This window comes from Monodon monoceros, unplaced genomic scaffold (genome assembly GCF_005190385.1).
Source record: "Monodon monoceros isolate NGI ecotype Baffin Bay Population unplaced genomic scaffold, NGI_Narwhal_1 Super_Scaffold_12, whole genome shotgun sequence".
NCBI classification, from domain to species: domain Eukaryota; kingdom Metazoa; phylum Chordata; class Mammalia; order Artiodactyla; family Monodontidae; genus Monodon; species Monodon monoceros.
In genome coordinates, this window is record NW_021703768.1 from 123,685,365 (window position 1) to 123,707,406 (window position 22,042).

A 22,042-nucleotide genomic window follows, 5' to 3' on the forward strand; every position below is an offset into this window, starting at 1 on the left:
TCTCTTTCTGTTTTCTCTGACTTACTTCACTCTGTATGACAGACTCTAGGTTGATCCACCTCACTGCAAATAACTCATTTCTTTTTATGGCTGAGTAATATTCCATTGTATATATGTGCCACATCTTCTTTATCCATTCATCTGTCGATGCACACTTAGGTTGCTTCCATGTCCTGGCTATTGTAAATAGAGCTGCAATGAACACTGTGGTACGTGACTCTTTTTGAATTATGGTTTTTTCAGGGTATATGCCCAGTAGTGGGATTGCTGGGTCATATGGTAGTTCTATTTGTAGTTTTTTAAGGAACCTCCATACTGTTCTCCACAGTGGCTGTATCGATTTACATTCTCACCAACATTGCAAGAGAGTTCCCTTTTCTCCACACGCTCTCCAGCATTTATTGTTTGCAGATTTTTTGATGATGGCCATTCTGACTGGTGTGAGGTGATACCTCATTGTAGTTTTGATTTGCATTTCTCTAATGATTAGTGATGTTGAGCATTCTTTCATGTGTTTGTTGGCAATCTGTGTATCTTCTTTGGAGAAATGTCTATTTAGGCCTTCTGCCCATTTTTAGATGGGGTTGTTTGTTTGTTTGATATTGAGCTGCATGAGCTGCTTGTAAATTTTGGAGGTTAATCCTTTGTCAGTTGCTTCATTTGCAAATATTTTCTCCCATTCTGAGGTTATCTTTTCATCTTGTTTATAGTTTCCTTTGCTGTGCAAAAGCTTTTAAGTTTCATTAGGTGCCATTTGTTTATTTTTGTTTTTATTTCCGTTTCTCTAAGAGGTGGGTCTAAAATGATCTTGCTGTGATTTATGTCAGACTGTTCTGCCTATGTTTTCCTCTAAGAGTTTTATAGTGTCTGGCCTTACATTTAAGTCTTTAATCCATTTTGAGTTTATTTTTGTGTATGGTGTTAGGGAGTGTTCTAATTTCATTCTTTTACATGTAGCTGTCCAGTTTTCCCAACACCACTTATTGAAGAGGCTGTCTTTTCTCCATTGTATATTCTTGCCTCCTTTATCAAAGATAAGGTGACCATATGTGTTTGGGTTCATCTCTGGGCTTTCTATCCTGTTCCATTGAGCTATATTTCTGTTTTTGTGCCAGTACCATACTATCTTAATTACTGTAGCTTTGTGGTATAATCTGAAGTCAGTGGGCCTGATTCTTCCAGTTCTGTTTTTCTTTCTCAAGATTGCATTGGCTATTCAGGGTCTTTTGTGTTTCCGTACAAATTGTGAAATTTTTTGCTCTAGTTCTGTGAAAATTGCCATTGGTAGTCTGATAGGGGTTGCATTGAATCTGTAGATTGCTTTGTGTGGTATAGTCATTTTCACAATGTTGACTCTTCCAATCCAAGAATATGGTATATCTCTCCATCTATTTCCATCTTTAATTTCTTTCATCAGTGTCTTATAATTTTCTGCATACAGGTCTTTTTTCTCCTTAGGTAGGTTTATTCTTAGGTATTTTATTCTTTTTGTTGCAATGGTAAATGGGACTGTTTCCCTAATTTCTCTTTCAGATTTTTCATCATTAGTGTATAGGAGTGCAAGAGATTTCTGTGCATTAATTTTGTATCCTGCTACTTTAACAAATTCAATGATTAGCTCTAGTAGTTTTCTGGTAGCATCTTTAGGATTCTCTATGTATAGTATATCATGTCATCTGCAAACAGTGACAGCCTTACTTCTTCTTTTCTGATTTGGATCCCTTTTATTTCCTTTTCTTCTCTGATTGCTGTGGCTAAAACTTCCAAAACTATGTTGAATAAGAGTGCTGAGAGTGGGCAACCTTGTCTTGTTCCTGATCTTAGTGGAAATGGTTTCAGTTTTTCACCACTGAGAACAATGTTGGCTGTGAGTTTGTCATATATGGCCTTTATTATGTTGTGGTAAGGAGAAACAGAGGAGAAGAACCCCCGTATTTAGAAGTCAGGCAGAGGAAAACAATCAGGTAAGGAAATTGAGAAGGAACAGCCTGTGAGACATGAAAAACATTTGTCGTGAAATGTAAGACAGAAGACTTCTTGAAGAAGGAGGAAGTAGTCTCTTGTGCTGAATGTTCCTGGGTGGTTGAGTAAAGTGAGAAGTATCTGTGGGATCAGGCAATCAGCAGGATATAGGTGATCCTGACAAAAGCAGTTCAAGTGGGGATATGGGGGCAAGAGCCAGAGTCTGGGGGATTAGGAGTGTTTGGGAGGGGAGGACGTGGACACGGCCCGTACAGTAAATAAACCCTTTCCAGAAGTTTACTCTAAAGGGAAGCAGAGAAATGAGCCAAGAGCCGAAGCTGAGTATGATGTTAAGGGAGGATTTTTTTTTTTTTTTTTATAAACAGGAGATAGTAGAGAAAGTCTTAGCTGATGGTTTCTTCCCTTTATGTTGGTTAATTCCCGTGAAATGATGTGACCAGGAACCAGGGCTGGCTTCATCCACATGAGACCAGTGCAGGCACACATTGCCTTGTGTTCACAAGGGCCCCACACGTGGGCTTCACTGCCTCCAGCTGCTGTCTCTAAATTCTTACTAATTTTATCTTAGAATTTATGTTTGTGAGGTCTGATGGGGTAGTGGATCACCTGCCAGGGGCTTGGAGCTTTGCCTCATAGTCTGTCCCCTCCCTAGGAAGCCTTCTAAGTCAGTTACCTAGACCCTCCTACCCTCCACCTACAACGAGGATTTGGGTGCTGATGAGGGGGATGTTTGGGGGTGAGCACCCCCATGACATACTCAGGCGGGGCGTGGTGGTGGCTGTCATTGCCTCAGGCTGGCAGTTTGGTAGGTGGCCAGCTGGGCACTGTCTCTTGGGATCTCACTCACCACCTTCCCATCCAGATACTGAGTATGTCATGGAGTTCGATTTGGAATCAAGTGATATAAAGATGTACTCACCACCCAGTAAGACCAGCTACCAAAATGCACTTTATCATCAGATCAGCCTACAACTTAAACACAGCAGGACTGAGGCGTAGGAAGGTTAAACCACTGAAATCGGATAGCCACATGGCAACATCCTGAATCTTGATAGAAATGAATCTCATTTATTTCAGTTATAGATATCCTCCCACGATGGCCAACCAGAATGAATTTATAAAATTAAACAAACCTAGGGGATTGATTTTACATAAGAATACATCAGACACTCATTACGTGCCTACCGGTGCATCCCGCTTCAGAGGGCTGAGTCATTTCATTTCACAGTGGCATTCATCTTCACGTCTGGTCTGTGTCTGTGTGCAGGCTTCTCTCTTCTTACAAGGGTACCAGTCATATTGGTTTAGGGGCCTAGCCTACCTTACTCTGGTACAACCTCATCTTAACTAATTACATCTGCAACAACGTCATTCCCAAATAAGATCACATTCTTTGGTACTAGCGGTTGTGACTCCTATGTATCTTTTTTTGGGGGGACACTCAACTCATAACCTATACCCTTGGTTTGATTGCTAACTCCAGCCATTACTAGCTCTACGACCTTGAGCAAGTTACCTACTCTCTTCTCAATGTTTTACTTGTGTTTTGGGGCTAATAGGAATTATATGAAATAATGCAAGGGAAATGCCTAGCACAGTGCTTCATATAGTAAGTGTTTGAAAGTGCTCTCAGATTACCATTTGATTTGTGAATGGGGCTTATACTTAGGGTTTTATGTTAGGATGCTGGTTCAGAGGTAGTATCTCTCACTTAGAAGACATCTATTAATTGTTAACATGGGATCTATAAATAGGATTCTGAGGAACCCTGTGATTTATACCAAGACTAGTTTGTATGCTTGTGTTCTTTATTCTCCCTGGAAAAAGAGTCCACGTATTCACCCAAGGAGTCCATGCCGCCCCCTCAAGTTTAAGATTGTGCTTGTACTCATATTTAGCAATTCATGGTGAGGTTATAGGGAACCTCCAATACAGAAAACTTAGAGCTGAGTCTGAGAGACAGGTGGATGTCAGGTGGAATAAGGGAAACCCGTGCTCCCAGGAGTGCGTCTCAAAACGGGGTACTGTGCTTAGGTTATCTCACTTTATCCTCATCACAAATTATGAGGAACATATCAGCCACGCTGATTTCCAGAGCAAGGAGTGGAGACTCTGCAAGGTTAGAAAGGCTGCCCAGTTCACATGCTAGGAAGAGGCAGAGCAAAAACCCTCACCCAATTCTGGCTGCCTCCATCCCAAGGAGGCAGCTTTGTGCTGCACAGTATTTGCTCATCCTCTTCTAATTTGACTCTTAAAGTAATCCTGAGATAAATAAGAAAGCGATTATTATCCCTTATTTGGATGAAAATACAAGTCTAAAGATGATTTTAAAAAACACTAGCCAAGGGGACTTCCCTGGCGGTCCAGTGGGTAAAAACTCCACATTCCCAATGCAGGGGGCCCAGGTTCGATTCCTGGTTGGGGCAATAGATCCCGCATGCATGCTGCAACTAAGAATCCACATGCCACAACCAACACCTGGTGCAGCCAAAATTAATTAATTAATTTAAAAAACAAAAACACTAGCCAAGGTAACATAGAAAATAAATGATATATTGATGGCTATCTCTGATTCCCACTGTTAAGTTCCACCTTCCAAAAGTAATCAAAAATAGCTCGTTTACTGAGCACCTACTGTACTCTGGATATATGCCTGCTTTACGTAATCTAATTTAGTTCCCACCGTAGCCCTGTGAGGTAGGTATCTATTTTAAGGATGAGGAAAAATGGAAGCAAGACTTCCAGGGATTGATGGTGAGTGAAACACATTCTTCTCCTTCCAGTCCCCGGGGAATCTGCAGTGTTACGTGTCTCTCAAAGTAGAGGTGCTTGGATATCTGTTTAAAAACTGGTTGGGTCCTTCTACCACTTTGTCAAAAGAAAGAAACTAGTCATCTGCTCTCCACACATCCACACTGTGGTTTATCCTCTGGAGAGGAAAGTCCCTTAACGGAAAAGACCTGGCACACTGAGGGCCACCAGTGCCTCGTGGAGAATGGAGGAACTGGATAAATTAATGCATGCTGGGTGTGCAAGCACTCAGCCCTCTTTCCCATTAGGCTCTGATAACACTGACACCAGGGTCCTCCCTCTCCAGACAAGACTCCAGGTAGGGTCTTTCCTGGAGCTTTTCACAACCCAAGAGGAAAATTTAAAGTTAGCCGACTTCAGAATTTTCTAACTCAACATCCTAGCCATTGATTTCTGGAGTGAAGCCTGCTGTCAACAAGTTCCACCCTCATGCTCAGAACTTTCAGACAGGGGTTTAGGTCTCCACACTTAAAGATGAACAGATAACCAAGGATTTTCGGACATGTGGGAAAGGCTTCTAATAGGACTGACAGATACTGAAACACATGAACAGAGAAAACAGCAACTTGACGATAACTATCAGAGGGAGATGTGATATAGCGACCAGTAATTTATTTTGATGAAAAAAATAGGATACCAAGAGAGCAACATTCATAGACCAAAAATTAGTGTGAGGAGAAAAAAATTACAGCAAAAATGGAAAAATTCCAGAAGTTCAGAAGATAGATTTAAGAAAATTTCCTAGAATAATGAACAGAGATAGAAAACAGAAGGGTAAGTACAAGAAAACTTAAGAGCCAGTCTAAGAGTTCTAGTTTTAAATAATAGTAGGTACAAAAATGGAGCAAGAGAAAATAAAAGGGAGGAAACCATCACTATATAATTTAAAGGAAAAAGAAAAGCCCAGAACTTTTCCAGATTGAATGAGCCTATGAAGTGCCCAGCATGACAAATAAAATAAGCCCATATAATCATAAAACTTCAAAACATTCAGCACAAATACACAGTCCTGCAAGGTTCCAGAGAAGAAAACTGTTGTTACATCAGAGGGTCTGCCATCAAAATAGCTTTAGACATAACAGCAACACAAAAAGCTAGAAATTAAGGAGAGCCAGGCCTCAAAATTTGGGAGGAAATTGAACCTAGAATTCAATACTCAGCCAAACTTGCAATTGAGTGCGAGTAGAATAATATATTTTGCATATATATAAGGCTTCAAAAATTTACCTCCCATGCAATCCTTCCTACAAAACTGTTGTAGAATGCACTCCATGAAAACAGGGGAATCAAGCAAGAAAGAGGGAGACAGTGCATGCGATAAGCAGGGACTCCTTCGTGAAAGAGGAGTGAAGGAAATCCCTAGGACGACTGTGACGGGGAGCCCAAGAATGACAGCTGGGAAGCAAAAAGGATAAAGAGTCCAGATTGGAGGGCTCTGGTAGAGACATTTTCAGGAAGATGGCCTTGTGATTGATGCACTTGAACATGTTGAAAGGGAACTTAGACAACTAGAGAAGAGTTTGAGATTGAATTAGGAAAAAGGCTATAGAAAAGCAAACAAGTATAAACAAGACCATTATTAACTCCAGGGAAAACCAAAAAAGACATGTGCAAGAAGGGAAAACCAGTTGTGGTTTACTACATGACTCAGGTGTGTGTACCATTTCCATACTCATAATAATGGAAATACTGAATATTGATCTAATTGAAATTATTTTATCAGATACAGCTATACTGTATTAGAAAGATAGGAGCATGTTGGGGTAAGACCAAAAGACCAAGGAAGTGAGCTAAATGCCCACCTGCCACCTTGAAAATTCAGTAAGTAATGCCTAAAACTGACAAGAAAAAAAAAAAGATACTATTTAGATGATACGGTGGAAACTACCAAACTTATTAACTCAAAGAGGTAAAAGTGTTAGCTTCTTGGCCAGAAGAGATTGAAGCGTGAGACAAGTGGATCATAGGACTAACATCAGTGTTTAATGTAGATATAGATAAAATAAAAATAAAAATGATAAAAATAAAAATGTCTTTGATAAAAATAAAAATGTCTAAAAGAGAGAAAAACTAATCAAAATAGTAATTGGTTATCTTTAGATGATTTTGTTTTTCTTCTACTTTTCTGTATTTATGATAAAAGCATATGAGTTTTATATAAAAAATATTCATTATGAACAAGAAATTGAAACTCAGAAACGGCCAGTAAATTTCCTAATTCCATTTATCTTGTAGGTGGTGCATCTAGGATTCCAGTGCAATTCTGTCTGACTCAAATCATTTTTTATCTTTCATCAAAGCATTCCACCTTCACTAAAAACCAAGAAGCAAAATTGCCATGCCAATATACTTGCTCCCCTCTCCATAGAGCTTCTTTCTATACCAAACACTTGATTGCTTTCATTTGTCTACTTATTTGCCTATGTATTTATTTATACTCATTTAATTCCAGAAAGATTAAAAAATGGATTCCAAAGATAAATACACTATAGCAAAATAAAATGTAAGTGGGGCAGGGGCATTTGATTATCCAGGTTCTCACAAATACAACTGAATGAGTCATACTCAGTTTCCTGAGGATGTGACTTGAACCCAAGCTCCTTTTGTTTTTCCATCAGTGTCTAGCACAGTCCTGGCCATAGAGATGCTCAAAGAATATTGGTTGATCTGACTTGCTAGTAAAGCTGTGGCTTCTGGAGGAGTGAGCTGAACTTCCTTCCTCCTTGTTGTGACTGTCTTGAAAGGGTTTAAGTAGTTTTTTTGCTAACTGCCTCCATTTGGGAATATAGCATAATTCACCTAATTAATGGAAAACTGGTAAAATCCACCAAAAGAACTATTTTTAACCAGCACTTCAATTTTTTTCGGTCCTTTTATTCCCTTTTTGGCAAGTCATGCAGTGTCCATTCTTAAAGATAAATGGGCAAAGTGACATCAGGAGGTATATGGAAGGTATGATGAGGTATATGGAAGACTAATTTAATGTGGGTACCTTCCAGTTGCCATAGTGAGATACATTTACTTCTGTTTGAAGATCATGCAGCAGTGACAAAGGCAATTTGACTCCTGCTGTTAATTATCCTTCAGTTCCTGGGGTTTTCATCCATGTCCTTGCTTAGGATAGCTGTTGGTTACGAGGTTGGTAGGGTGGAAGATGGCAGTTCAGAGAATGGCAGTTCTTGACACTTTTGGGCTCAAAGAATGAGTAAATCAATCCTTGAGGTGTTTAAGATATAACTCTAGTGACTTCAGAGAAATCTGAAGTTGTCACCATTCAAATGGAGACTTTCTTTTTTAATTGCCTAGCTCATTAAGAAGCCTTTTGATAATAGGTCAGATAATTGGTAAGATATTCCTTAGGAGCTACGTTACCCATTTTATTAAAATTTTTTTAAAATTTTTAATTGAAGTATATAGTTAATTTACAATGTTGTGTGGAGGTACCAATTTTAAATGATGACATGCTAGTAAATAAACATGAAGAAAAATATCTTTAAAATGTTTCCTCCTAAGCTATTACATAATCTGTTAAACTTTGGTGATGGTACTTCCTTCACTTAATAAGTATTGATTATGCATGTGCTACATGCCCAACATGGTTGTAGGCAATGTAGATACCATAGTCAACAGGATGGGCCCAGTGTCTGCCTTCATAGAGGGTATATTCTTGGTACTGTTCATCCTGTGTCATGTCCCAACATCATTTTGCCTAATGTTTTGGCAAGAAAAGCATTGTTCTGGGCTGATACCACAGTGACTCGTCCAGTAACAATAGCAAAAACAGTAATAATGATACTTTTATTGAGTTCTAACTAAAAACTCTTGATAAGCACCTTTGATATGCCTTATTTCACCTAGTCCTCCTAATAACCTTAGAAGGGATACTAAATGCAATCAGTTTTACAGAAGAGGAAATTTAAACTCAGAGAAGTTAACTAATTTAAAGTCCATAGCTAGTAAGCAATGCAGCCAAAACCCAAACCCTGAATTTCATGCTCATAACAACCATATTGTATTGCAAAACTTCCAGGACTCATCTGTACTATTAAAATCAACAAACTTGGAGCCACACATAGTCAGTTTCAAGTCCAAGCACCACCCCTGGGAGATTTAACTTTTTTGAGTCTCTGTAACTCATCAACAAAGCAGCAATAATATGACAACCTTATGGTGTTTTGGTAAGGATTAATTAGGATAATGTATATAAAGCACTGGATCAGTGCCTATACAATGGGTGTACATAATAGATAATGAGTATAATTATCAACTTTGACCTAAAATGTGGCACAGTGCAGGCAACAGAGGCCTATTAATTATTTATAGACACTATTATTAATTCCCTTCCAATTCATGGGGATGGGGACAGAGGTAGAAGGGGAGGTCTGAGGCCTTGGAAATCAAATTAAGTAAACTATTTATTGAGAGCCTCATCACACTAGGGTTTGAGTCGCTCAGTAAGTACATCCTCCCTGCCCTCCACTGCTTGGTCACCTGTTCAACTCTTACCCTTTCTGCGAGGCCCAAGTGAAATGCTGCCCTTCCCTGAAGCTCTTTTCATCTTCTATAGTAGGAAGAAATTTCTCCCACCTTACAACTCCCATGGTTTTTAGTGAACAAAACAGTGGTTCGTAAATAAAGCTCTGCAGACTGGTTCCGGGAAGTTTTCATCAAAATCTTAGGTCCAGCCTCCAGAGCCTGATTCAGATGAGGCCCATGTATCTGCATCTTTAAAACAGTTGGGGTTTTTTGTGTTTTTTTGCGGTACGCGGGCCTCTCACTGCTGTGGCCTCTCCCGTTGCGGAGCACAGGCTCCAGACGCGCAGGCTCAGCGGCCATGGCTCACGGGCCCAGCCGCTCCGCGGCATGTGGGATCTTCCCAGACCGGGGCACGAACCCGTGTCCCCTGCATCGGCAGGCGGACTCTCAGCCACTGCGCCACCAGGGAAGCCCTAAAACAGTGTTTTGTGTGATTTTGGTGGGCAGACATATTTGGGAATCACTGTAGGACAACATGAGGCTCTCAGTACATATGCATTCCTTTACACTGCAGTCATGTATGTGTAGGTTTCATTTCTTTTCCTTGGAGATGATCTTTCTGATATTCCAATTCAATGTAGGGATAAAAATAAGAAAAAATAGAAAGAGGAAGTCCCTTGTAACATATTTCACAGGTCCTAATCACCTCCTCTAAGATGTTTTACTGCATTTCCTAGACAGCTGTTCCTGCTGTATGTTCCCATGACACTCTGATTTTCTCCCTACAGCAGTGGAGCTTGTGTTACTTGGAACTTGAATGAGTTTTGCTAAAAACATAAAAATTTAAAAATCATTGGAAGACTATCAGGGTGGCTGCAGAGTAATCAAGATAGGCCCTATCTGAATAGAAAGCCGCACACTTTAATGCTATCAGGGATCCCTTTTTATCGTGCAAGTCCACTTTATTCCATGTGTTGGTTTCATTTCCTGGGACCTACCGACCTGCTTTTTCTCCATTTGGCCAGTTCTGTTCTCATGTTCAGACAGCTCTGTGATAGCGGGGAAGCATGCATTTCCAGATCAGAAAACCCTGCATGTAGGGTATATAGATTGGAATGACTCAGGTCACAGTCCCACTCCCAGACCACGGCTTCTGGCAAAGGGTGGGGGACATGATGAGTGACAGATACCAGTGACCGCACATGGTTGGTAGGATCAGTGTTATAAGACAGGATCCATGAAGAAAAAAGATCTTGCTGAAGAAGACAAGCCAGAAAGATGGACGCTGTTGCGAGACAAGTCTTTCCCTGACTCTGTGCTGCATATGCTACTTTCTCGGGTACAATTACCTACATTTAATGGGCTACAGCAGAAAGCAGCGTTTGAGGACAGCTCCGGACTTCACCCCTTGGAGCTGCCCCTTGCTTACGCCGTGGCCTTGAGAAAATTACTTCATTACTCTGGGCTGCAGTTTGCTCAGCTTAAAAAAATGGCAATAATAGTAGTACTATTTCATCGGATTGATGGAAAATTGAGATAATATATCTATATAACATGCTTAGACTAATGCCTGATAGTCCTTAAAAACATGTTAGATATTAGCTATTATTAATTATTCTGGTGTCCCACTAGACTGTCAGCCCCAGGAAGGTAGGCAACCTTGGCTTTCTTTCTCCCCAGCACAGAGCACAATGCCTGGTTGTTACTGCGTGAGCCATCAGTACAGCTTTGTTGTCGGTGAACGCAGACCAAGTTCAGGGAGCGTCATCTGCACCTTTACTCCACCTAAGTGTCTATTCTGCTGTAGTGGGGGGAGGGAGGGGGGAGGAATTACACACACTTACGCGCACACACACACACTTCCTGAACTGGAGTGAAGAAGGGGCACATGGGGCCAACTGAGCCATTACCGTCTCCATGTGGAATTGACTCTGCCTTTAGAGAACCACAGGCAACCCCAGTGTCATGTTTAAGCAACCGATGTGTGTAATGTATCAATTGGGACCAAACAGCACTGGAATTTAACATCATGCTGTATAAGTAAAGTGTTTACTAAATAAATTACCAGCATAAGCAAGATATGGAGAGCCTGCTTCAAGAGGATATTTCCCAAAGCACTTAGAAGTATCCACTTATTAACAATACACTGGCATGATGGCATGCAAGGAAATGATTGATTGTTTGGGCTTTTAATTCAAGCAGTAGCAGGAGTTTTTAGAATTATTGGAATTTGGAAACTTTTTTGCTCTGTGTATCTTGGATAGATATAACCTTAGAATAAATTATGTTGTATTTTAATACAAGTACATGCTTTTAACAACAACAAAAAAAAATGCCTTTTTTAAAAAGACTTAAGTCCAGAGGGACAAAAAGGGAAAGATGGATACATTTGACCATATAAAATTTGACTAAAAAATATAAATTTAACACTTAAGTTTTCTACCTTATTAAAAATGTTTTAAAGTCAAAAGCCAAATGGACAGCCTAGAAAAATATTTCCGAGATGTACTAAGAGAAAGTTAATTTACTTAACACTTTAAATGCATTTGCAAATCAATAAGAATAACTCATTAGAAACAGGCAAAATATATGAATAGGCAGTTCTTTGAAAAAATAAATGTACAAAGATATGAGACTTTACTCATTAAAGAAATACAGCTGACCTTTGAACAGCAATTGTGTGGTCCACTAATTTTTTAAAATAAGTACGTACTACGGTAACTACAGTAGTACACGATCTACCTTGGATTAAATCCGCAGATATGAAAACACAGATACGGAGGAACCTCAGATTTGGAAGGCTGACTATAAATTACATGTGGATTTTTGCTGAGAGCAGGGCTGGCACCCCTAACCCCCTACATTGTTCAAGAGTCAACTGTATAAAGTAAATAATTCAATTTTTTTTTCACTTGTCAGATAAAGGACAGTTGATGTGATAGTGTTGGCAGGGTGGTGGACAAAATGTCACTCTTACACGTTGCTGGAAGGAGATTGGGTGCAACATCTTTGGAGGGCTGTTGACAATATCCATTAAATTGGAAAATCCACATAATCTTTGTCCTAGTAGTTCTACTTTTATAAAGTTAGCCTACAACACATGTACATAAGCTGATCAAGGATGTTTATGGTAGTATTGTAGGAAATAGCAGATAATTAAATCATCTTTGAAAGTCCATCAACAGGCTAAATATTTGATGGTATATTTATGCAATGAAGTATAAAGGAGCTATTTTAAATAATTAGATATAGAGCTATATGTAATGGTATGAAAGGACAGAAACAGTATAATTATGTAGAAAGGGCTTATAATCTCTGTTCCTACAGGAATGCTAGTACCTTGCTATTGCTGTCAAAAGGGAATACATATAATACGCAGGAAAAAATCTCTTAAAGGATACAGAAGAAATGATTAATAGTGGTTGCCTTCTAGGAATAGAACTAAAATTTTGCAATGGGAAGAAGACTTAATCTTCTCTGAATAATTGTACTTTTTTTTATCATTTGTAACTTTTAGCTTTCAGTGGAGTGGGCCAGACATTATACTTCTGGTTTATAGCATGTCATCTTCAAAACCACTGGCGAGTCAAGTTTAATTAGCTCTGTTCTACAGATGGGGACCTTATGATTTGAAAAGATGGAGTAACTTATCTAGGGTCCCACCACTGGTGTCCTTGTTCTTTCATCAATAGAAAGGTTTACAGAAATATCAAGGAGTGCGGTTCTCAGTAATCTCACGTATGTTCATGTTTCCATACATAGGAAGGCTGAAATATTTTTAAAGAAAAATTAAAATATTTTCCAAATATTTTTACCTCAAAAGTAGAAAAAAGAATGGATTTTCTGCTTTACTTTCTAGAATGCTCTTCTCCCAAATTCCAAGTGTCAGGGTGGTATAACAAAGTCTAAAAAGTGTTTCCCCTTTCTTTCCTTCAACACTGTTTATTGACCACAATGTTTAGACTGGGGAGATGGTAAGAGAAGTAGAACAAAGGAAATAAAGAGCATCAGGCCTGAATCCCACCATCAGTACGCTTCCGTTGAGGGAAAGACTTGGGAAAGCCTGACTTGTGATTCTAGAAGGATAGACAAAGAAGTTCCACCTTGCTTCTCCTGATTCTACCTCTGGAATGGGTGGACACCTATAGAGATTAAAAATGTGGGTGCAGGATTAGAAAGGTGTATATGAATTTACATGAAGGTGGATTTATTCTATCCACTCCTCCACTCAAGTGTTGGGTGTGGCTTTGTGACAACAGTCAACTGCTGTCCCCTCAGTTGGTCTTACTGTCCATGTGACTTATAAATTCAAGCCTACCAAAGAGCTGAGTGTGACTTCAGTGCTTAAACATTTGTTTTTCATACAATAGCCCCTAAATGCAATTCCTTGGGTGCTCACACAAGGAAAACAAAACTGAATTGGACTTTGACAGACTGTCTTGGTCTTCAAATGGGGTACCTTCTCCGAGGATTTACATGTGTAGTTTTGACTGAACAGGTTTTGCCTTACTTTCTGACTTACGAACCTAACCCCAAGATGAGTGAGTCACAATACTAGTTATAATCATGGCCAATTATTTAATCTCTCTGAGGCTGAACACGCCCATCTGTAAAAGCCGTAAGGTTACTGAGAGAATACAATGAGGCGTACAAAGGAAACATACATAAACAGACCTCTAATGCCTATAGAATTTCTGTGTCTGGTTGATTAGTGGAGAATGTGCACCTATCCAAAAGAAAAACTCTAAAATAAGTCCTTTTAAGATACTTGGTTTTAAAAATAAATAAAAATATTCCGTGGGATCTCATAACGTTAGGATCTGTTCAGCTTTGTCTATTAACCTGATGTATCTCCAGGCAGCCTTAAGAATACTGTACGTACTGACATGATGGTTGCTAAGACTGAGGTGAGAAGACCTGTGTGAAAGCAAGACTGAGGCACAGAGGAAGGTGCCGGAGGTTGAGCTGCTGTTGCCTGTTTGTTTCCCCGCAGGCCACATTCCCTGGCCCAGCCCTATCAGTGTAAGTGAGAACCAGATTCTGTCTCTCCCTACACTCAACCATGACCTTCAAAACCCCACAAAGACCCAGGGTCTAACAGGGTCTCCAGGAGACCCTTTTTATCTTCTTGGCACCAGAGCTTCTCCAGGAACCAGAAGGAAAGTTTTAGAACATGATACAAGGACAAGACACAAGAAGAAGCCACAACAAAGGTTAACTTTGCTTCAGAGATTGAAGAAAACACTGCTGCAAGGCCACCACACCACAGATTGCAAAGCCCAGATGTGTAGAAATGACACTGAGAGCTGCCTTTTACTTCCGTGTTGCCTGCTAATATCCAGGTGTCATGATAGCAGCGTACCATGGTATTTGCTGGGAGCTCTGAATTAGCCTATTCCCTAAGCAGTAGTAGTAGTACTAGTAAAAGTAGTTTGTTCCAGTTCATATTCTAAGTACTTTACATATGTTAACTCATTTCATTTTGCTATAAACCCTATGATGTATATATTATTTTGATCCCTATTTTGTCAATGAAGATACAGAGCATGGAAATAAATTGACAGGAAAAAAAAAAAAAAGAAATGGCCAGGATTACACAAGTATTCATTGTAGGAGCTGGAATTTGAACTCAGGTAGTCTGTCTCCACAGACTGTGCTCTTAATCTCAGGGGCTGGTAAATTTTTTGTAAAGGGCCAGCTAGTAAATATTATGGCATCGATTTTCATATGGTCTCTATTGCATATTCTTTATTGTTTTTTTCTAAATCCTTTAAAAATGTAAAACCAATCTTAGCTTACAGGAGACACAAATACAGGCAGCAGGCCCATCTTGGCTGTGGGCCATATGTAATCTGCTGGTTAATACTGCACGGGGTGCACGGGGTGATCAAAAGTTTAAGCACACAGTGGGTGGGCTATTGCATGCTCCCCTTAGGCAAATCCTATATGCCTATAATTGGTTTTCTGTTGACAAAAGAATCCACAGTTCTGACTTCATCTCTCTCTCTCATTTTGTCTGAATTGATGAGGTTTGGTTGCCTTTTCAATCAGCCTTCCTCCAAACTAGTGTTGCTGTTGTTGGACATTTAAGAAGGGACCGTAAGGATGGAATAAGAGCTTATTTTTCAGTCACTTTCAGCGTGTCATCGGCTTTCTCTCCAGGATGTATTATTATACAGGGAAGTGACCTTAGGCACTATGGCATTGGACTGGAGTTGGATCTTTCTTTGACTGACTAGAAACAAAGGCATAAATAAGATGTAGTATCTCTAAAACCTTAAGGTTGCCACTTTTCTGGGACCTAACCTGACATGAATTAAGGCAGTTCTGCTAGTAGAAATTTATCAGCAACCTGGCATCTAATCCTTTATCATTTTCATTAAAGCTTAAAATGGCTTAATAAAGAGACACGGTTCGTGAAATGGATTGATATCGCAATGGAACGTCCTGCTTTCTAGGTACCTGCTATATACTTGGAGATTCAAAACATCATCACAGCATTGTAGGCTAGGCTGCTAGTGAAGAAACCACTGTGAGTTATTGGATTTGCTAAAAATGAAATAAATCTTGGTTATTTAACACTTCCATAGTACATAATGCATAACTCAGCCTCATGTGATGAGTGTGAGGAAATCATTGCATTGGTTATTTCAGTTTGAAACTTAAGAAAAAACTTACAAAAGTGTTTTTCAAGTTATTTTGACCACAACTCATAGTAAAATATAGACTAAAAGAATTCTCATGATACAGTACACGTCTATCTACACACAGATGTAAACTGAAACAAAAGTTTCAGAGTCAATACTACTCTAACTACATTTGAGACATTTCTGATATTTTATTATCTATTCCATTCCATTAAATTTTTTAATGTTCTTTATTACAACTAAATTTATTTCATAATTTATTAATGGGTCTTGACTCAGTTTACAAAACACTTCCCTAGAAGACCCACATTCTCACACTGCTCTGGTTTACAAGAAGCAACTGTTTGGGGGCTCTTCTGTATCTTTACATCTTACTTTATTTGTTGAGAACCAGATTTATGTGAGATTTATGTGTAAATCACTGTACCAGGTTCTATGGGAAGTGCAAAGAGATGCCTTCAACTACCCCAAGCCAGGAATTTTCTGAGTTGCCAGGAAAATACAGGTGAACAAAGCAACGTATAATCTCTGCCCTCATAGAGTTTATGATCTAGTGAATGAAAGAAACTCAGGACTCAAGGAGTTTGGGAAGACAACATAGTCAAGTGAATGACTTAAGTAAGTAAACTGTTTTATTAGCATTTTTCTGGATAAAAAGTATTTCTTTATCTAGCAGGGTCAGTCCCATTTTTACAGATGAGGAAATGGAGACTCAGAATCTGTCATCTAGGCTTAAAGACTTAAATATAAGATATGACACCATAAAACTCCTAGAATAGAACATAGGCAAAACATTCTCTGACATAAATTGTACCAATGTTTTCTTAGGTCAGTCTCCCAAAGCAATAGAAATAAAAGCAAAAATAAACAAATGGGACCTAATAAAATTTATAAGCCTTTGCACAGCAAAGGAAACCATAAACAAAAAGACAACCTATGGACTGGGAGAAAATATTTGCAAATGATGTGACAGACAAGGGCTTAATTTCCAAAATATACAAACAGCTCATACAACTTAACAAAAAAAACCCCAAACAACCCAATCGAAAAATGGGCAGAAAACCTACATAGACATTTCTCCAAAGAAATACAGATGGCGAATAGGCACATGAAAAGATGCTGAACATCACTAATTATTAGAGAAATGCAAATCAAATCTGCAGTGAGGTACCACCTCACACCAGGCAGAAAGGACATCATTACAAATGTTGGATAGGGTGTGGAGAAAAGGGAACCCTCTTACACTGTTGGTGGGAATGTAAATTGGTGCAGCCACTATGGAGAACAGTATGGGGGTTCCTCAAAAAACTAAAAATAGAGTTGCCATATGATCCAGCAATCCCAGTCCTGGGTATATAGCCAGACAAAACTATAATTCAAAAAGATATGTGCACCCCTACGTTCATAGCCACATTATTTACAATAGCCAAGACTTGGAAGCACCCTAGATGTCCATCAACAGAGGAATGGATAAAGAAGACGTGGTATATATACAATGGAATATTACTCAGACATAAAAAAGAATGAAATAATGCCATTGCAGCAACATGGATGGACCTAGAGATTATCATACTAAGTGAAGTAAGCCAGACAGAGAAAGACAAATATCATATGATATCACTTATAGGTGGAATCTAAAAAAATGGTACAAATGAACTTATCTACGAGACAGAAAAGACTCAGTTCTAGAGAACAGACTTGTGGTTGCCAAGGGGAAGGGGTGAGTGGGGGAGGGAAGGACTGGGAGTTTGGGATTAGCAGATACAAACTATTATATACAGGATGGGTAAACAACAAGGTCCTACTGTAGATCACAGGGAACTGTATTCAATGTCCTGTGATAAACCATAATGGAAAAGAATATGAAAAAGAATATACATATATGTATAACTGAATCACTTTACTTTACAGGAGAAATTAACATAACATTGTAAATCAACTATACTTCAATAAAATTAAAAAAAAGAATCTGTCATTTACCAGAATTACATCATTGTTTACAGGCCAAATCCAGGATTATTTGTAATAGACATGCTGCCTCACATGATTAAACGTTTTGGTTTTTTTTTTTTAAATAAAGTGGGTTGGGAGTTTAAAAGAAGTGATGATTAAGTCACATTATAAAAATGTTTTCACCTTGAGAAAGCTTGGAAGATGAGAGGTCCCATTACTCATCTCTCTTTCCTTCAGAAGGAGCTAATCTGATTATTTTTTTTTGAAATCGACAAATTATGTCTTTTAAAGAGAAGAATGGCACCTTCTTGTACTTTGCAATCTTTTCTGATTAAATTCTTAAAATCCCTCATTTGGAATTTTACTCATCTAAACCCTTATTTCAAAAACCAGGAAAGAAAGTGGGACATTTTCTGCAGATCATCAAGGAAAGGAACCAAAGAATGTCACCTGTCTGGGAGAATCTAGGCTTTGTTCTTCTCTTCACCAAGCATTTCTTGAGCATTGACCCAAGAGACCATGCTATCTATACACTAAACATCTACTGCTCCTAGGAAGGAGTGAACATGTTATTTTTTTTAAATTGATGTATAGTTGACTTAAAATGTATTAGTTTCAGGTGTACAGCATAGTGATTCAATATTTTTATAGATTACATTCCATTTAAAGTTTAGGAGTGGAAATGTCAGATGGAAAAGATCATCTCAACTTCAAATGAAGTGTATAAAATAGACTTTTATACTCATAATCATCCTCTTCTCTTAGATATCTGTGCCTTGGGGATCAACTCATTCTGTAAACTTACATGTGTAATAGTTTCTTACTTGGGAAAATTGAGATCATTTGGATACACTAAAGAGCGGTTTTAGTGAGAAAACAGACAAGGAGAAGATTTTTAAAGTGCCAACCCTTAGTAGAATTGTATGCACAGAGGACCAGGTCTCTGGCCACCTATGTGAAACCCTCTGTTATATCCACTTAGAGCCCAACAACTTCTCTCTTTCTTAACGTTCACCAAGAGTTTTAATTGTCCACTCATTTTGTGACTATTTAATCCGTAAGAGTCTCTCTGGGGAGGCTTCACTAGACTACAGTCTCCATAAAAGTAGAGATTTTATTTCTACTCTATTACTACTATATCCCCCAGTACTAAGCAATGTGATTAAGTGTTAAAGAAATGTCTATTGGATGAATGAATGGTCATGTTAAGGAATGTTGTTTTAAATAAAGTACTTAGGTTTAGTTCAATCTTTATATATTATTCATTAGCTACTAAAAGAGCACCTGAATCACTCATGATGTTCTTTTTGTTTGTTTTACAGTCAACTTTGACCACTTTGAAATTTTAAGAGCCATTGGAAAAGGCAGTTTTGGGAAGGTGAGAACCAAAATGATTAACCAATAATGGGGTATGTAGCTCAGAGAACAAAGAGCCCAAGAAGGTTCAGATTAGTTACTGGGACCACAGTAAATGATAATTCAGAGATGTTTTCATAATGGGTTTTTATAAAATTATTACCACAGTTTGAGCAAAGTATGAGACAGGCAGCTGCATAATGAACATGTATGATCTCAGAATTATCTCAAAGTCAAATCAGTTTACTCACTAGAGTTGGAGGCTTTCTCTACACTAATGGGGAGAGTAAGATTTCATAATCATTTGCAAGTTGTACCAGTACATTCAGTAACAGCTGTCTTGTCAGTATAAGAATTAAATCTTCTCATGTGGGAAAGAAGCCACCTGATTTCTGTTTGCCCCAATTGTACCACAGTTTTATTTTTAAAAACCTACCACAAAAATCCTACCATAAAATTCATACACATTCAGTCCAATTCTTTGTAAGAATGTTCTAGATTCATATCCTGATTACTGTTGTGTCTTGTGGAAACATACTTTAACAGAATACCTCACATTTCATAGTGAACTTGCATTTTAGAGTCATCTGCTGTCGACTTTATCAGGCGTTATATGAACCTCTGAAAGAGTTTCACAAACACGCACATCACGCTTCGTGTTTATCCCCACGCTTCAAGTCCTTTTTGGTTGTATCACCTATGGCTGTCAACAGAAATTCTCACACAATATTGTTCATCTTGACAGTTTAGTCATGCCTATTTTGGTCACTAAAAAGCAGAATAAGGATGCTGTTAGTTATTGGAAGATTCCTGACACGGAGGCAGCTATTTTCCCCAAAATGCAAAAATCCCCAAAAGCAAAAACAGGCAAACTTATTTGAGAAGGCAGAGATTTAGAAATTGACTTGGTACAGGGGAAGAAAGTGAAATTTTTTACTCTGAAATCAGAGCTAAGTGGCAACTTTAACATCAGAGAATTTGCAAGTGATGGGGCCTCCATGCTGTGATAAAAGGTCTCGTTCGGTCTCATTCCCATGATCCATCATCTCCCTAATCACTTTCTCACTCTGGTTGGCACCATTAGGTCTGCATCGTACAGAAGAATGATACCAAGAAGATGTATGCGATGAAGTACATGAACAAACAAAAGTGTGTGGAGCGCAATGAAGTGAGGAATGTCTTCAAGGAGCTCCAGATCATGCAGGGGCTGGAGCATCCTTTCCTGGTTAATTTGTGGTAAGTGGTTTTCTTGGACCTCTGAATGGGACACTCCTACCTTCACCCCCACATCCTCTTACATAAACACATCCTGATTTCTATGTGTGCATTGGCAAAACCCTCATTGGGATCTTCCTCGGGACTTTCGTTCACCTTGGCTTCTTTGACTTTTCCCCTTGTCCTTGAGGTCAGTATTTTTTTTAAAGCATTGTCATTCAATAGGCTGGCAAGGAATGAGTTCAGATGTCTTCTCACTCATTAGGTCTTTTTCCCCCTTACTCGTGGGGCAGGGACTTGGAGTGCAAATTACGGCATCACTGGCAGAGATGAGGTTGACTGTTAGGACTTGTACAAAACACTTTCTTCTTAAAGTGATTGGCAGTCAACCTTTTTTCCTTGCAGCATACTTCTTAAGCAGCCACATATATACCTGTGAGTTGGAAAAGGACGGGTGCTGCCTTTCTCACCAAATAGACTTTAACACAACCGGAGCTAATTTATGTCAGTAGCTAGACATTAAATGACTGATCTGCTCTCAAAGCCATTATCATAATCCAAGCCTTAGAAGACAGCGGAGACGCTTGCATTATCTACTACTTCCTGCTCTCTTCTTACCCATGGAGGTCTTTATGTGGCTGGCTCATTTTGCTCTACATTTTAATGCATCCATTATGTTAAGAGCCAGTTCTTAAAGCTAATTCAGTATGACTGTTATTTAAATATGTATACCAAGCAGTTCTTACTTACTAGCAAAGGGGAAAAAAAAAAAAAGATCTCTATTCAGAGAATACTAATGGAAAAATCATCGAAATGTCACTGTGTGTTTAGGGAGATTCTCTAGAGGAATCAGTGCATAAAACCTGTCTCCCTCCATCTTTAATTTATACAGTTCACTTAATACACAATTTGCTTGAAGACTCTATGCCACAGTTGAAAAGAAGATGGTTCTGTGTGACTTGGAAATAGGTCTGTTAGAGTTTATGCACTCTTCAGACATGGGGAAGCTCATTCTGGCCCAGCCTTGGTGTATTTAATCAGTATTTTACAATGGCCTATTCACAATGCTGCCATGTAAAGAGTTGGATGCAGCTCTTTCTTCCCTGTCCTTAGCAATCATCAAATTGCCTTTTTTTCCCCTCTCTTCACAATGATGATCCTCCCTTTGTTCAAACTCGCACTGTCCTCCTTCAAAAGTTCAACCAACTAATTTTCTTCTTTTAAGACCAGGAAACCTTTGTAAGGGCACATTTACCATTTTGCCCTCTCATGCTTGTCTGTCATCCCTGAGTAGGCCACATTGATTTCATTCTATTCCCTTTTTTTTTTTTTTTTTTAAATAACATGAGTGTTGTGAGACTTTAAGCTGGCCAAAGAGTATAATTTTGCTACTTGCTCACTTGGTTTCACTCCAGACATCATTCTCTTGTCTGTGCATCCTGACTTGGCAATAACAGGACATATATCCTATTCTACCCTTCTTCTCACTTCTGACACTGAATCTTACAGTAGAATCCTGGGCACCATTAACATGATAGAAGAGAGAGAAGAGACAGCTCCACCCCCATGATTCTAATACCACATTCAGAACTGGAAACTGA

At 38.8% G+C, this 22,042-nt stretch overlaps 1 protein-coding gene across 1 annotated transcript in view; it reads left to right on the forward strand.

Moving 5' to 3' along the window:
• STK32A (serine/threonine kinase 32A) overlaps window positions 1-22,042 on the forward strand; it is a 118,258-nt gene that overhangs the window by 14,282 nt on the left and 81,934 nt on the right. The window contains exons 3-4 of the mRNA XM_029217961.1: window positions 19,193-19,248; window positions 20,311-20,462. Of these exons, the coding sequence (XP_029073794.1) occupies window positions 19,193-19,248; window positions 20,311-20,462 (208 nt within the window). The remainder of the gene's footprint in view (window positions 1-19,192; window positions 19,249-20,310; window positions 20,463-22,042) is intronic.